Source organism: Balaenoptera physalus (assembly GCF_965194825.1).
Source record: "Balaenoptera physalus genome assembly, chromosome: 10".
Lineage (NCBI taxonomy): Eukaryota > Metazoa > Chordata > Mammalia > Artiodactyla > Balaenopteridae > Balaenoptera > Balaenoptera physalus.
The window spans coordinates 46,854,357-46,869,188 of record NC_138889.1 but is presented as its reverse complement, the minus strand read 5'-3'; the positions used below and the strand labels follow the sequence as shown (position 1 = coordinate 46,869,188).

General features: G+C 38.0%; 1 protein-coding gene across 3 annotated transcripts in view; it reads right to left on the bottom strand.

Annotated features, from left to right (window-relative positions):
* Window positions 1-14,276, bottom strand: part of NOX4 (NADPH oxidase 4) — a 145,968-nt gene extending 131,692 nt beyond the window's left edge. For 2 of the 3 annotated variants that reach the window (XM_082410173.1, XM_082410174.1), the window contains exons 1-2: window positions 13,716-14,276; window positions 11,269-11,364 (exon numbers count right to left, since the gene is read on the bottom strand). In XM_082410173.1, coding sequence (XP_082266299.1) covers window positions 11,269-11,364; window positions 13,716-13,772 — 153 coding nt within the window. In that variant the 5' untranslated portion in view covers window positions 13,773-14,276. The remainder of the gene's footprint in view (window positions 1-11,268; window positions 11,365-13,715) is intronic. The other variant, XM_082410175.1, reaches the window with a different exon arrangement.
* Between the last annotated feature and the right edge of the window lie 556 nt (window positions 14,277-14,832).

The window sequence follows — 14,832 nt, the reverse complement described above, 5'->3', positions numbered from 1 at the left end:
TGTTCTTTTCACTACATTATACTTTTGCCATTGATACTCTGAAATTTTTACAGATATTACTTTTTATTTGAAATTTAAACTAATAGTTGCTCCGTGCTAGGAAAAAGCAATAGCAGGCACTTTGTTTTAATAAGAATTAGAATGACTGTCACACAAGACTTTAACAAATTAAATTTCATATATATAAAATTTGTGGTTGAACAAAGTACATTTTCTTCTTTAACATGACACACTCAAGCTTTAAAAACCAGTACAAGTCTGGGCTTCCCTGGTGGCGCAGTGGTTGAGAATCTGCCTGCCAGTGCAGGGGACACGGGTTCGAGCTCTGGTCTGGGAAGATCCCACATGCCGCGGAGCGACTGGGCCCGTGAGCCACAATTGCTGAGCCTGCGCGTCTGGAGCCTGTGCTCCGCAGCAAGAGAGGCCGCGATAGTGAGAGGCCCGCGCACCGCGATGAAGAGTGGCCTCCACTTGCCGCAGCTGGAGAAAGCCCTCGCACAGAAACGAGGACCCAACACAGCCATGAATGAATGAATGAATGAATGAATGAATGAATAAATAAATAAATAAATAAATAAATGGAAGCCAACAGGAAAACCTATACACTGCTCGTGGGTTATTAGAGCCACAGCTTTAGAAAATGTACCCTGTAAAATGGAGCATTTACACATTTAGAAAAAATAAAAACATAAAAAAAAACAAACCAGTACAAGTCTAAGACTAGTTTTCTTCAGGCAAACCAAAATTAAGGAAACCGTGTAGATCCATTATGATCCAGGAAACTAAACTTTTCCAAGATTTTCATTTGACTCATTTATCTCTCTCTTAAGTGTTAAAAAATGTACAAACAAGATCAAAATAACAACAGTTCAATGATGGGTTCTACGTAGTCCAAGCTAAGGCCCAAACCCCAGAAAATTCTATTGTAGGTAACAAATGTAATACAGAGAATGCCCAACAACAAATGCCATGTCTCAGGTGGGAGAAGAATTTTCTTACTGAAGCTCTACATTCTTGTGGTTTAATATAAGTCATTTTTTTTCCAGTTGGAATCCATTAGTATAGACCACTGATGATATTTGCTTGGTTTTCCCTTTAGATATTCTGAGCTATGGAAAAAGAAGAAAAGAAAAATGTATCTTCACCTATGTTTGCATAACTCTAAGCACTTTACAAATGTGCTTTGGAGCCTGTGCTTTTCAAACCAAGAGAATTAACAAAGCTCAAAGGCTCAAAGTAACTTAACAAAAGTAACTTGGCCAAGGAAAATAAGTGAGAACTAAAAACTCTCTCATCACCCTATCTCATCAGTATTTTCAATAGACAGTTCTTATTTTCTTGCTCCACAACTGTCTCTTCTTAGGGCATCCTTGAAATCCATGTTTCTATATGAGGTGGGGTGACAGGGAGTTCACTCAGGATAAAATGCTAATTGAAAGGCGCATAACAGAGGGTATACTGGGGGAAAGGAAGTCAACAAAGAGAACCAAAAGTATAGCACGGGTTGGGGGGGGGGACTTGAAATTTGAAATCGGCTATTTGATAACACTATCATAGGAAAAATGACTATAGTCAGAAAGGCATTTGCCATAGATCATTTCTTAAATTTATCTTGGTGTTGATGTACCTATTTTTAAAAAATCTCAGGTGTATAAGATGCTTTCACTTTATGTACACCATTCATCTCTTCTTGCATTAAACTATATCAGACCTCTGGTATTCCTGATATGTGTCTGGAGACTCTAACAATTTCCAAATCCATGAAAATCATCAAAGCATGCAACTTTTCCCTATAAAATATGTGTTGGATTCATTTATCCACAGATAGGAGTCATTGTCAAATTCAACTTCCCAGCTTCTAAAAACGAAACAAATTCTACTGATCATGGAAACACCATCTTCTTCTTTATCTACTTTTTCTTTAATCCCATTGCCAGAACTGAAAAGAAACTACATTTCACAAGACTATTTATTACATCGACATTTATCACATCACAAAGCTGCATTAACACATGGATACTGGGCTTCCCTGGTGGTGCAGTGGTTGAGAATCCGCCTGCCAATGCAGGGGACACGGGTTCGAGCCCTGGTCTGGGAAGATCCCACATGCCGCGGAGCAACTAGGCCCGTGAGCCACAACTACTGAGCCTGCACGTCTGGAGCCTGTGCTCCGCAACAAGAGAGGCCGCGACAGTGAGAGGCCCGCGCACAGCGATGAAGAGTGGCCCCTGCTTGCCACAACTAGAGAAAGCCCTCGCACAGAAACGAAGACCCAACACAGCCAAAAATAAATAAATAAATTAAAAAAAAAAAAAAAAGACATGGATACTAAGAAGTAAGGTAAGCTCACTCCACCTCTAGGTAATTTACTCTTATACTAAAGTCTCACTCTTAGTTCATGCCTCGGCAATTATTAATTACATGTCACAGCCCTTTAAGATCCCACTTCAATAATCAATACTGGAGTAAAGCATATTAGATGTTAAGGGCCACTTGTTGCTTTTCTGTCATGAAAATGAAATCTTCTCATTTCTTTGTCCAAACTGTCCTTTACGACTCCCAAAGGAGCTCTGTTAGAGTACCAATGGCTGGAGCCTTAAAAGCTGGGAGGAATGAATAGGAGACAGAAACAATATGTAATAATAACCATTATTTTTTACCTCTGTGATGCTTTCAATTCTTCAAAGTAGTTGCCTGTTAAGTCATACCTAATCCTCAGTACAACACTCTGAGATAAGTGGGATCATTTCATCATGTTTTAATGGGAGTACAGAACAGTTAAGTGAATTGCTGTATATGAATATGAAGGATGAGAGAAAAGGGAAGGAAAGAGGAAAGCTGGCATTTTTGGAACTCATTACATAACAGGTTTTGTGCAAGGTACTTTAATCCATGAACAAATTATTTATAATTTCTGTGCTTTAGCTTCCTCTTTTGTAATAGAACCTACCTTGTAGACTAGTCAGGACTCTGACACTGAATGTATAAAGAATTTATCATGTCTGGCCCATGAGAACATTTCAGTGAATGTTGGCTCTAGCTATTATTGCGGTTATTTCTTTTAATTTTCTTTAAGGTTCACAGTAATCTTGTGAAATAGGCATTATTTCCCTGTTTATCTGCTGAAGACTCCAAAATTCAATGAAGATTAATACAAGCTTTTCTGAATAAAATGCCTTCTACCTCAGGACAAAATTCCACTCAGCAATAATAACCAAGTTGCTACAAATTTTGTTCCAATTACAAATAGCAACTGATAGGCTTCCTTTGTCCACAAGGATCAGGGGGGCAGCCAGAGGTCAAAGGAAAGGAAAAGTCTCTCTGTCTTAATGCCATCTGCCAGATGCTCAGCAAATTCCTTCCATATTTATATTTCTCTGAATTCCTTTTAATATTTTTATTGATAAACATAAATAATTTCTATTACTATTTACTATTAATAGTATTAATACCATTAATGCTAAATAATATTACTTAATATTTATAGTAATGCTATCTTTTGCTAAGCACATATGCACCAAGTGCTAAACATTTCACTTGCATTTTCTCAGGGAATCTTCACAACTAACCTAAGAGGAAGATGAGTTAAACTTAGTCTCAGAGAAGTAATTTGCCAGAATCATAAAGGGAGATAAATGCCTGAGCCAGGGTTCAAACTCATATCCATATAGCTCCAAAGCTTATGATATTGTCAATAAGGAATTAAGGATGATTGATTTTCCTCCACAGAATTACCTAGGCATTTTTAAAGTCAATTTTATGATCAACACAATGCTTAGCATGATGAACTAGAAACACTGACTAGAGTCTGAAGACCTACTGTCCACATTAAACTTTGCACTGAGTCCATAAAGAAGGCATTTCCCAATACTAAATCTGTCTATTGAATGAGATAAATGAGCTAGAACAATACCTAAGGTACCTATAACATTCTGCAGTTCTACAAGCTTCATTCCCTCAGGCTGGGTGATCCCTAGGAAAAAGCATACAGCCTCCAGGATTATGAGGAAATAAATTTCTGTTGTTAAAGCCACCCGGTCTGTGGTCCTTTGTTATGGAAGCCTGAGCAAATTAATGCAGTAGGAATCAGTTAGGATGAGGTGTATAAGTCTGCTTCAGGTTTAAGAATAATCTATACACTATATTCTTACATTTACTTATTAATACAAAAACACACAAACATACATACAAACAGTCTTACCCAGAGCCACTGTGGTGGGATGCATAAGAACCTTGGATAGGAGTAGAAAATTGCAGGCTCTAACCCTCTGTGTCTCAGAAACCTCCCTGGAGGAGCAGCATGATTGAGGGTGTGGTCTTAGTATGAGACAAATGTGGGCTCAAATTGGGCTTCTCCAGCTGTTAGTTGTGTGACCTGGGGGAAGTTACCTAACCACTCAGAACCTGTTTCTCAATTCTGTAAAAAGTGATCATTCTTATCCTCCAGTGTTATTATAAGGATTAAATTAAATATGTAAGGATTAAATGAGATTATAAAAGAGCAAAGAACTAACTGTGTCTGGTACATAATATGTGATTAACAAATGGTTATAGTTGTTATTAGGTTGAATCACATCAATGGCTGCTATTGGATTATTTTTGATCTATCGAAATGACAATTCCATATGGTTCAGCCTACAGTAATACTAATGTTGCCTAGAGGCAGAAGAGCCCAATGGTTAAGAGTACAAGTTCTAGAATTAGGATGTTTGGGCTAGAGATCTGGCTCTGTCACTCACTAGCAAGTTACAGAGCTTCTTTAATTCAATTCTTAGCTGCAAAATTAAGAATTAAAAATATCTACTCCATAGGATGGATGAAAAGATTAAATAAATTTATCCAAGCAAAGCTCTTAGACTAATACCTGGTACTTAGTCCTCAATGAATGTAATCAATGTAATTGATACTATTAATAATAAAATGAAGGAAGTAGATTTGAAAATCTCAGAAATTAATTCCAAATTCCAATTCTATGCTATTTTGGATGGTATTGATAAAAGAGAATTATACAGTGGGTATTTAGGTGAATATAACAAAGAGGTTAATCATTGTGCTAAAATTCTGCCAAACATCATGGAATCAGAAAAAATTTAAATAAAAATAAATCTCATAACCCTTAACAATTTGTCAAAAACAACTGTAATACTGGAAATATATGTTATCTTGGGTGTAAATCAATAATTTTCCAGAACTTCTTAAATTGCTAAACGTCATTGCTAAATATCATTTCACATAAGATGAAAAACCAGTGGTCTACAGAGTATGGGGTTTAATGTGTCTTGCATATATCTATAGAGTTGTTAATTATAACAGGCTGAATATTGGACTGAGAGAAGCAATGAACCAGGATAGTGACCAAGCCACTAATTGAGTGAGTAATAATGAGCAAATCACTTCAACCTCATATTTCTATTTGGGAAAATGAGGAAGAAATCTAAGTAAAGATTACAAAGCTCTCTTTCAAGTCTAAAATTATATGAGTCTCTATTGTAAGTGGATTAAGTACATAATGATTGCATCAATGTAATGTAACTCATTTCACCTGTCAATAAACAAGAAGTAAATTGTTTTCAATCGCAGAATGTTAAGAATAAACACAAATAAACAAACAAAACCAACTTATTTAAAAGTATCCTCTGAATTGAAACCACAGTATTCTGTGCAATAGAAGGAAAGAGTTAATGATCAAGCCTTTTCTGAAAATGACAGGAGGCATACAGGAGGCATATATTCCTTCTCAGCAGAATTAAATTCTGCCAGCTGTAAAACCAACGGTGACTTAAAATCCTAGGTCTGTTTGTCCAGAGACTCCAATCTCCAACCTTAAGAAACTCACATGACAGCAGACTTCTGTCTCTGAAAAATGTTAATTATGATACAACTCTTAGGACTCTTGAGAGGGTAAATTGTTAATGTTTCTAAATTACTTGAAGCATAATGATTGACCAAAGAAAGATCATCATTGTAAGATTAGAAAAAACCTCAATGCTCACAACTTTCTTCTTCACAACTTCTTACTGAGATACCAATCAACATAGGTATCTCAATAAGAGTTTAGAAACAAGAAAGAAAAGATCTTCATGACCATGTAGCAGATCTAAAAGAAAAATTGTGAGATGAAGCAAAAAAATTAAATTCTCATCATGGCACCGTGAGAAAAACTAGGTTTCTTCCCCCAAATGTTAGCTTTGGGGAAAAATATATAAAACAAAGACTAATTGAATCTGGTACCATAAAATGCATTCTCTTCGCAAACTAAAATGTTTATATCAATTAAATTATATCCTTTAATTGTTAAAATGTCAGAAATAGAACTCAGAAATAGGTGAACATGAATATGAAGGCTTCTATAGGTAGTATCCTGAATTAAACTGCCCCAACATTTCAAAAAATTTAGGAAACTGAATTTCTCAGAGTCTGTCACAACACATTAGTATTTGCTATTAAAGTACTAAATACATTTTCCATTCTTTGAAAATAAATAACTCAAAGACAGATTTCAACTTAAGTAATCAATGGAGTCCTTTGTTTAAAACATCGTTATGGGAAGGTAAGGAAAGTTATTGTCTGGTTTGTTTGTTTGGGTGTTTGTTTTGGCTTTCCTCAAAAGACTTCTTTTTCCCTCTTAGCTAATTTTAAGATTCCAATATTCACAGCATGTCATAATTAAACATCTCCTAGGAAGTGCACAGTCTGATTAGCACATTAACTCAGGCATAAACCAGCCGTGACCATGTTGCCTCCAGGCCTGGGTCAGCCTAGTCTGGGAAAAAACAATTCTGATGAAAACTCCTACTAAGACATATTAAATCCCAACATTATTTTATCTTCCATCATTTAAGATCTTCTTTTCCCTTAACCCTTAATTTTGGTCTGAGGACAGTCACCAAGGCTACTAGTAATAAAAATGGATACTCCAGTTCTGAATTTTACCTTCATTCTCAAAGGCTCCCACCCCAGAAAGCTAGGAAGATTAGGGAGAAGTCAGAGATATTTTTATAGTTAAATGCCAATAACTAGAGTGCACAACTTCCTACCCAATGTTAATTCCTGTTCAGGAGAGAGGGAACAAGAGGACTACCCATATGCTGATGTCTTTTTATTGGGCTGATTGGTTGCCTTAAAGCAAAACGATAAATGCATTTATTTGGCCATGAAGGTAGGAAAATCTCCCCCCACCACAGCCAACACATATACTGTCCAAAATGGTAGCCACTAACCACACATGGCTATTGAGCATGTGAAATCTGTCTAGGACCACAAAAGAACTGAATTTTTAGGTTCATTGATTTCATTAACTTAAATTTTTTTTGAAGATTTTTTTCATATGGACGATTTTTAAAGTGTTTATTGAATTTGTTACAATATTGCTTCTGTTTTATGCTTTGGTGTTTTGGCTGCCAGGAATGTGGGATCTTAGCTCCCTGACCAGGGATTGAACCCGCACCCCGTGTATTGGAAGACGAAGTCTTTAATCACTGGACTGCCAGGGAAGTCCCTTAATTCAAATTTAAAAGCTGATATTCATTTGTGTTATAGGAAAATCTTTAAATATGTTTGGAACAACTTGGGTATGTGAATCCACTTTTTCATCTGTAAAATTTTATGAAATTTAAACACAGGTCAAGTATTTCTGATGAAAATTTAGTGACTGAATTGTGATGTACATAAGTGTAAAATATACACTATATTTCAAAGAACAGGCAAAAATATTGTAAAATATCTCAGTAATAGTTTTAAAAAATACTAACCACATGTTGAATGCTTCAGTCTATTACAGTACTTTGGATATATTATTTTAAATAAAATATATTGTTAAAGTTAAATGCCACTGGCTTCTTACTTTTTTGAATTACTACTGGAAAATTTTAAATTACATATGACTCACATTATATATCTATTGGGCAGCACTGATAAAGAGTAATACTAACCAGTGACATAAATATCTGAGATGGGCCAGTGAAGTGGTTTAGAAAATCTGTGTAGAACGAGGAAAAAGCAAAAGGCCAGACAGCACCGCATTCAAATTCCAGCTTTGACACTGACCATCCAAAGGAACCTGAGCAAATCATTCATTCAGATTCCTCAGCCTATACTTCCCCAGGTGCAAATGGGAAGAATAGTTTCCTAGCTTAAACACAGCATTTGTAAAGTGACTAGTATATCATCAGTATAAATAAACAGTTGAATAAATCATCTTTCAATAGAAAGCAGAGATGTCAGACCACCACTACAAAGAATTTACTGCTTCTGAATGTCTATGTCTTCCTGCAAATGAGCTATATCCTGTGGACCCTTTATTCCTATAATACTAGTCCAACTTTATTATTACCTTACATTTTACCGATGAATAACAGCAACCTTAGACTAAAGGCCATTATCAAAATGTTCAACAAATGGAAGTACTGTTTCCATTTGTGTTTTAAAGTGGTAGCAATCAAATTCATTTCCAGAAATACCATCATAATTTTTATGAACTTAAAATTTACCTAAAAGGGACTTATAATATCAGAGTACCTATGTCCTTTTCAGGATTTCTACAGCTCTATCACGGTGGGACCATGTTCTTGTTGAGTGTTTGGTAGGCTCTAAGAAAAACTGCTCTAAGGCATTAAGTTCATAATATATAGTTATTAAACATGTAAAACATGGGAGCTTGCAATATTTATTTTAAAATTAATTATATCTCATTGTTATACTGTATTTCTTTGCAATTTGAAAAATGCCTGCAAATTCTTATACTATGTAACAATGCCACAATCATCAAAAGATTAGAAAAGATAAGCCAAGGACAAATAAAATTAAATACTCCTTCATTAAACAAATAGTCAAAGTATACATAGAGTTCCTTTTTCAGTAAAAGTATGGATGATATCTATTCCAAATGGTGTAGATAAATTAATGACTAGAAAATTCAGATAGGTGATTACTGAAAAGTGAGACGTTTGTAAGTCATCTTTCTTCCTTCGCCATGATGCCAAGAAGAAAAGCTATTCCTTTCCACTATGACTCTTCATAAAATGCTGACTCCTGACTTGATGGGTTAAGGGTCAACTCACTACGATCATTCTTATGTTTCCATGAAAACTAATTTACGACCTTTCTCTCCTTCAGTCTGCCTCTTGCATTTTTTACTCATAGTCTTCCATTGAATCCTTTTATCATCTTTGTCTTCATTCAACTGATTAATATTTATTGAGCCCCTACTATGTGCCAGCTATTCTGTAGGCCTCACCATTGAACCTCACTAGTCTGTCATATTATTCAAACAAAACCACTGAAATGGGATGAGGTAGAGAGAGGTGAAACATATATTTTTTTAATTAGTTGGGTTATATATGTGTGTGTGTGTATTCTTCATATCTGACTTGTCACCAAAATAAATTTGAAGCTGTTACACAGCATCCAAATTCATAAAAAATTAACTTGTTGGTTTCCAACATAATTAATTTTTAAATAAGTTATCATTTTAGCTTATACAATGTCATAGAGCTGAAATCCAAAGTTCAATTATGACGTTCCAAGTTGTCTAGGCTTAGATTTTATATTATTAAAACTACGTCCTGATCAAGATTTACCATTTTTTAAAGGCAAATTTTACCATCGTAACTCTCAAGAGTTTTCTCCAAGTTGTTCATAAGTTATATAATAGGTCAGATATAGCTCTCACTGAAAAACCTCACGTTTGCTAATTTATACCTAAGGGGGAATTTCTAGGAAACAAAGTAACATGATAGGCCAGTAAACCTTCTTGTGTTCCTTAGAGAAAATTTTTTCTTAACTTGTTTATTGAATTAGTTGTTGGAGTTTCCATTAGATTATAAGCAACCTGAGGGCAAAGGGGAGGTGTTACTCTCTATGTGCCCATTTGAAAAGTAAAGGTTTCATGACAGTTTTCTGGATGGCTGGATGTCAGGTTAGTTGGACAAAAGAAAGAAATGTTCAGATTTAGGAATCTGCAATAAAATGAGTTTAATCTTTGAGACTATTTTTATCAATCCATCAGTTGAAAACACAGATGTTGGGTGATTATTATGTGTCAGTGTAGGTCATCAAATTGTAACAAATGTATCACTCTGGTGTGGGAGGTTGATAATGGGAGAGGTTATGCATGTGTGGGGATAGGAGAACATATGGGAAATCTCTGTGCCTTCCCCTCAATTTTACTGTGAACTTTAAACAGCTCTAAAAAAAAATTCTTTAAAAAAACAGTTGTTAAACTTTAAAAATATCAACTGTGTGAACAACCGATAATGAAGACAGTACCTTACTGTATAAAACGAAATATAAATCAATTAATTCAGCCTCAATTGATTGCAATCTTAATATGTGCCAAGCACTACTATAGGAGCTGAGGTTTAAAGATAAATGAGATCTATAACAGTAAAGCAGGAAATGGAAGGCTGGTTCCACTGAATTCATCTGAACTAATCAGAATTTTAAATAGTTATTAAACCATGAAAAAAAATGCATCTCCTATTTAGAATGTATTTTCTTCCCCAATGAAAAGGAATGACAAAATCTGCTTTTTCAGATGCCCTAAGATTTTTCAGTATGTTTTATATCTTTTGCTTTTGCTTAGAAAAAGCTGTCTCCTTGTATTGTACAAAAAAGATGTCTTCAGTGCCACTGCCTTTTGTTCAGGAGACAAGTAGGAAGGGGAAGGAGAGGAAGAATAAGCACAGAAACATCATGGAATGGAGAAAAGAAAAATATCGACATGAGATAAATCAGAGCAAAGTTTTGCACAGTATCGTTCTCCTATTAGACCAGAACACCGGCACCATAAGCAGCCATTAACCTAGGGCAAGCAGCTGAGAAATGCCCAGCAGTGAATAACCGCCTGAGACACATACTTTGCGAGAACTGACAGTAAAAGGAAGCAGTGCAGAAATTCTCTGTAAGTTGATGGGCGGGCTGAAGTCTTGATTAGTAAAAACTAAAATCCTGTCATGGGTTGGTCCTCCAAGTGAAGGAGACCTCAGGACACTTTGCAGCTGGCAAGGAGTAGCACTTTTCTCAGATACTACTAGCCCAACAGTTCACTTTAGAAGATACTATCTTTGGCTCTTAAAAGAGTCAATCGTTTTAACTTGGACCCGTGTAAACGATAAATCATGAAAACTTGACCCCTTTAGAGAGTAACAAACGGTTCTGAAATGAACAACCCACACAATGTTTCTTTAATGAATGTAAAAACTGACCAAGCTTTGTAGCATCGTCTGCCCACATTAAAGCCATTCCACAGGTCACCCAAGTCCCACTTACCCCCAACATCTGGTGGAGGTAGTGATACTCTGGCCCTTGGTTATACAGCAGGAAGGTTTTCCAGAAAAGCAGGACATTCAGGGACAGCCAGATAAGCTAAATCATACGAAGGGTGAGAGGAAAAAATTAAAAATAAACATTACCTGATGAATGGAAACCTCAAGTACATTCATTGGACACAGTACTTCCAATGGAACCTCAATTAGTCATTGCAAAAAAGCATTATTGGAAGAGAACTTGGGAAATTTGTTCTCCTCCGGGCTTTCAAAATAATTACTGAGAACCTACTCATGTTTCAAGCCCAGGGAAATAAGAATGAGCAGAAACAGAAATGTACCTGCCTTTGGGGAGTTCACATTTTATGAGAGAAATAGACATTAATCAAATAAACTCATGAAACAATGTATAAATACAGGCTATCAGGCTGTGCAATGGCCCAGAGGTAGGGGTTGATGGGGGAGGCTGGTGAACTCAAAGGGCTGAGAAAAGGGTTTCAATCTCCTCTCTAACAAATTCAATGGAAGTTATAATGCTCTCCAAAGCCTTTCCTATTCTGATATTTTTTATGACTCTAAAACTCATATTATTTAACATGGATTGCAATAGTTAAGGCTTAAGACTTTTATGATATGTTTAGAAAGTGAAGTGAGACTAGGAAAGAAGTACAATCTTATTTCCTTAGCATTTCAAAGCTGTTTGAGGATGCAACCAGAAACATGCAAGCAGGTGTTAAGATAATTTTTTGGGCCTCCTGGGACACTTCTATTTAAAACTTTAAGAACAATAAAATAACGCAAACATCCAGGAATTTTTCTGTTAATGGCTGCATTCAGGAAATGCCACACAATAAAAAGAAAAATAATATAAATAATAGACAAGCCCGTCCTTTGAGAACGTGTACTGTCTTAGCAGCACATTGGTAAATTCCTACACACCTCAGATTATTGGGGGGAGTTGCCACCCATGGCTCCATTTGGGGTCTAAAGTTTTACAGCTCAGAACGCAGGGAAATTCTAGTTCAACAATGACTAAATGGTGTAGAGGAGGAGCATGGGTATTGGCTTCTGGGGATCTACTACTTAATGCCTCCGAGACCTTGGGCAAATTTGTTACTGTTCATGTGCTTCAAATTCTTCGTGTACAAAATTAGGATGAAGTCAAGAATGGGCCTACCTATCTTACAGAATAGATCTGAGGATAAAATAATGAAAAATAATCAGAGAGGGGAGCGAGAGAGAGGGAGGTGGGGGGAGGAGGAAATGTAATGAGTTTCTGTAGAAGCTGAAGGTAATCAGTATTTCTTACAGCTATTTTTGTGTTAAAAGTAAATTTTCTTTAATGAGCACAGCAATGGTATTTTGGTTTATTTATTTGTTTTTCATTTTAAAAATTGTCCTTACTAGCAGTAAAATTTGCATAGTCTGTGTTGGTTTCCATTTAGTTTTTGCTTTTTGAAATTTTATTTGTCTATGATATTCAGAAGTTTGGAAAAGGGTTCTATGCAGGGCAATTTCGAACAAAAGTTCATTATCATTCAGTTTTATTCAACAAACTTTTATTGAGCCTCTTCAGTCTGGCATTCTTAAATTGCCTTCTCATTAGCAAGCCTTATTTTCCAACAAAGTATCTGATCCTTGAGGGCTTCAGCTTCTTCAGTATTTCTCAGGGAATTGACCCAGCTGTGTGAGTGCACAGTAGACATTCCTAAAGGCCGGAATCAGAAGATGGTCTTTCCCAGTCTCACTTCACTTTCTAAACATATCATAAAAATCTTAAGCCATAACTATTGCAATCCATGTTAAATAATATGAGTTTTAAAGTCATAAAAAACATCAGAATAGGAAAGGCTTTGGAGAGCATTCTCAATTGACCAGCAAGCTGAAAACCACTCAGAGGAAAACCTATCTGACCTCACTCAGCCCCTGCACACCTGAGATTAAGCATTTGGGGTGCAAACAGGTCTCCTAAAGATTGCAGATATCCCCTTGCAGGACAAAATGAGACTAAGAAATGAGCGACATCACCACGTCCCGGGCGTTGCATGTTGTTAAACTTCCAAAAATATCAATTGTATGAACAATAGATGATGAAAAATAGGACTTTGCTGTATAAAATAAAACCAACAGAAGCAATCTGGAAAAAGAGCAAAGGGGGGGGGGGAAGATGTTTAAATGGTTAAGGAAGAAGCTGTGTTCACTAACAGCGATCTCTTCTCCCTTCCTCCACATCCGCTCTCCCATCAAAGTGTAGGAAAGTTGCCCAGCACTTGGAGGAAGGGAGGAAGCGGATGGTTATCTCCAGGTATTCCCGGCAGAAAGTTTTTGTTAGTTGAGAATGTTTGCGTTAGAGGCAAAACTTCCAGCTTCCCACCCGCGCTCGCTCAGAGAATGAATCAAAATCGCTGTCCCAGAGACAAAACGCCGGGAGAGCCTCGCCCGCCATCCTACCAGGCAGAGGTGTTTAACCCCTTCGTTGGCCAGCCAGCTCCTCCAGGACACAGCCATGCCGCCGGCCCCGCCGCGCCGCGCTCTCCGCTCGCCAGCCCGACAAGCAGCGGCGGCCGCCGGGGCAGCGGTTACAGTGGTGCGGCCTGCGGGGCGGGGTGGGGGGGGTGCAGGGTGGGGACGGAGGGTCAAAGACTGAATGGAAGCCCGGCGCCGGCGCCGCGCCAGGCCGGGCGGGGCATGCGCCCCGGTGCCGGGTCTCCCGAGCGCCGCGGACTCGGCCCTCGCTGGGTCTGCGCTGCGCCCTCCGGCCGCCAGGAGCCCCTGCGCCGAGCGCGCGCTCCCCGGCTGCGCGAGTCCGCCCCGCCGCGCCGGCCCCTTTGTCTGGGGGCGAGCCTGTTGCTGTGGCTGCCGCAGGGCAGGATGTCCTGGGCTAGGATCTAGGAGGCGTCCCCCAGCAGCCTCAGCCCGGCCTGCCCGGCTCCGAAAGACCCACCAAGATGTGGAGACTGGTACTCAGACATAGAGTGGACACCCTCGCTGCCCCCTTGGACACACACACGCACGCACACACACACACCACACCACACACCACACACCTAGTCCTTTTCGACTGGTCGTTCCCCCCGCTCCAAGGTTCCTCTCAGAGCGCCTCGGTAAGGAAATTTGAGCCGGAAATTGTCTTTTGTGTACTAGCGTCCCCCTTCTCCTGCCCATCCTCAGCAACTCATCCCACCCCCAAACGCCCCCGTCACAACCCTTACCTAAAGCCTCCCTCTACCTCCCGCTTCCTACCCCCCATCCCTGACACCGATGCAAAGCTTTTAAGAAACTTCTGAATAAAGAGTCCTGTGGAGAATGAGACAGTGGTAATGATTGCACAACTTTGTGAATGTACTATAAACCACTCAATTGTACACTTTAAACATGTGAATTTTATGGTATGTGAATTACATCTCAATAAACCCATTATTTTAGAAAAAAATCATACTAATAAAAAAATAAAGAGTCCAGGGGAGTTAATGGTTAAAACTGACGTAATTCTCAGGGGCTCTAGGGAAGCTCAGATTCACTCTATTTAGAAATGTGCGTTTTACTACCTAGTATCAGAGTCTGTTAA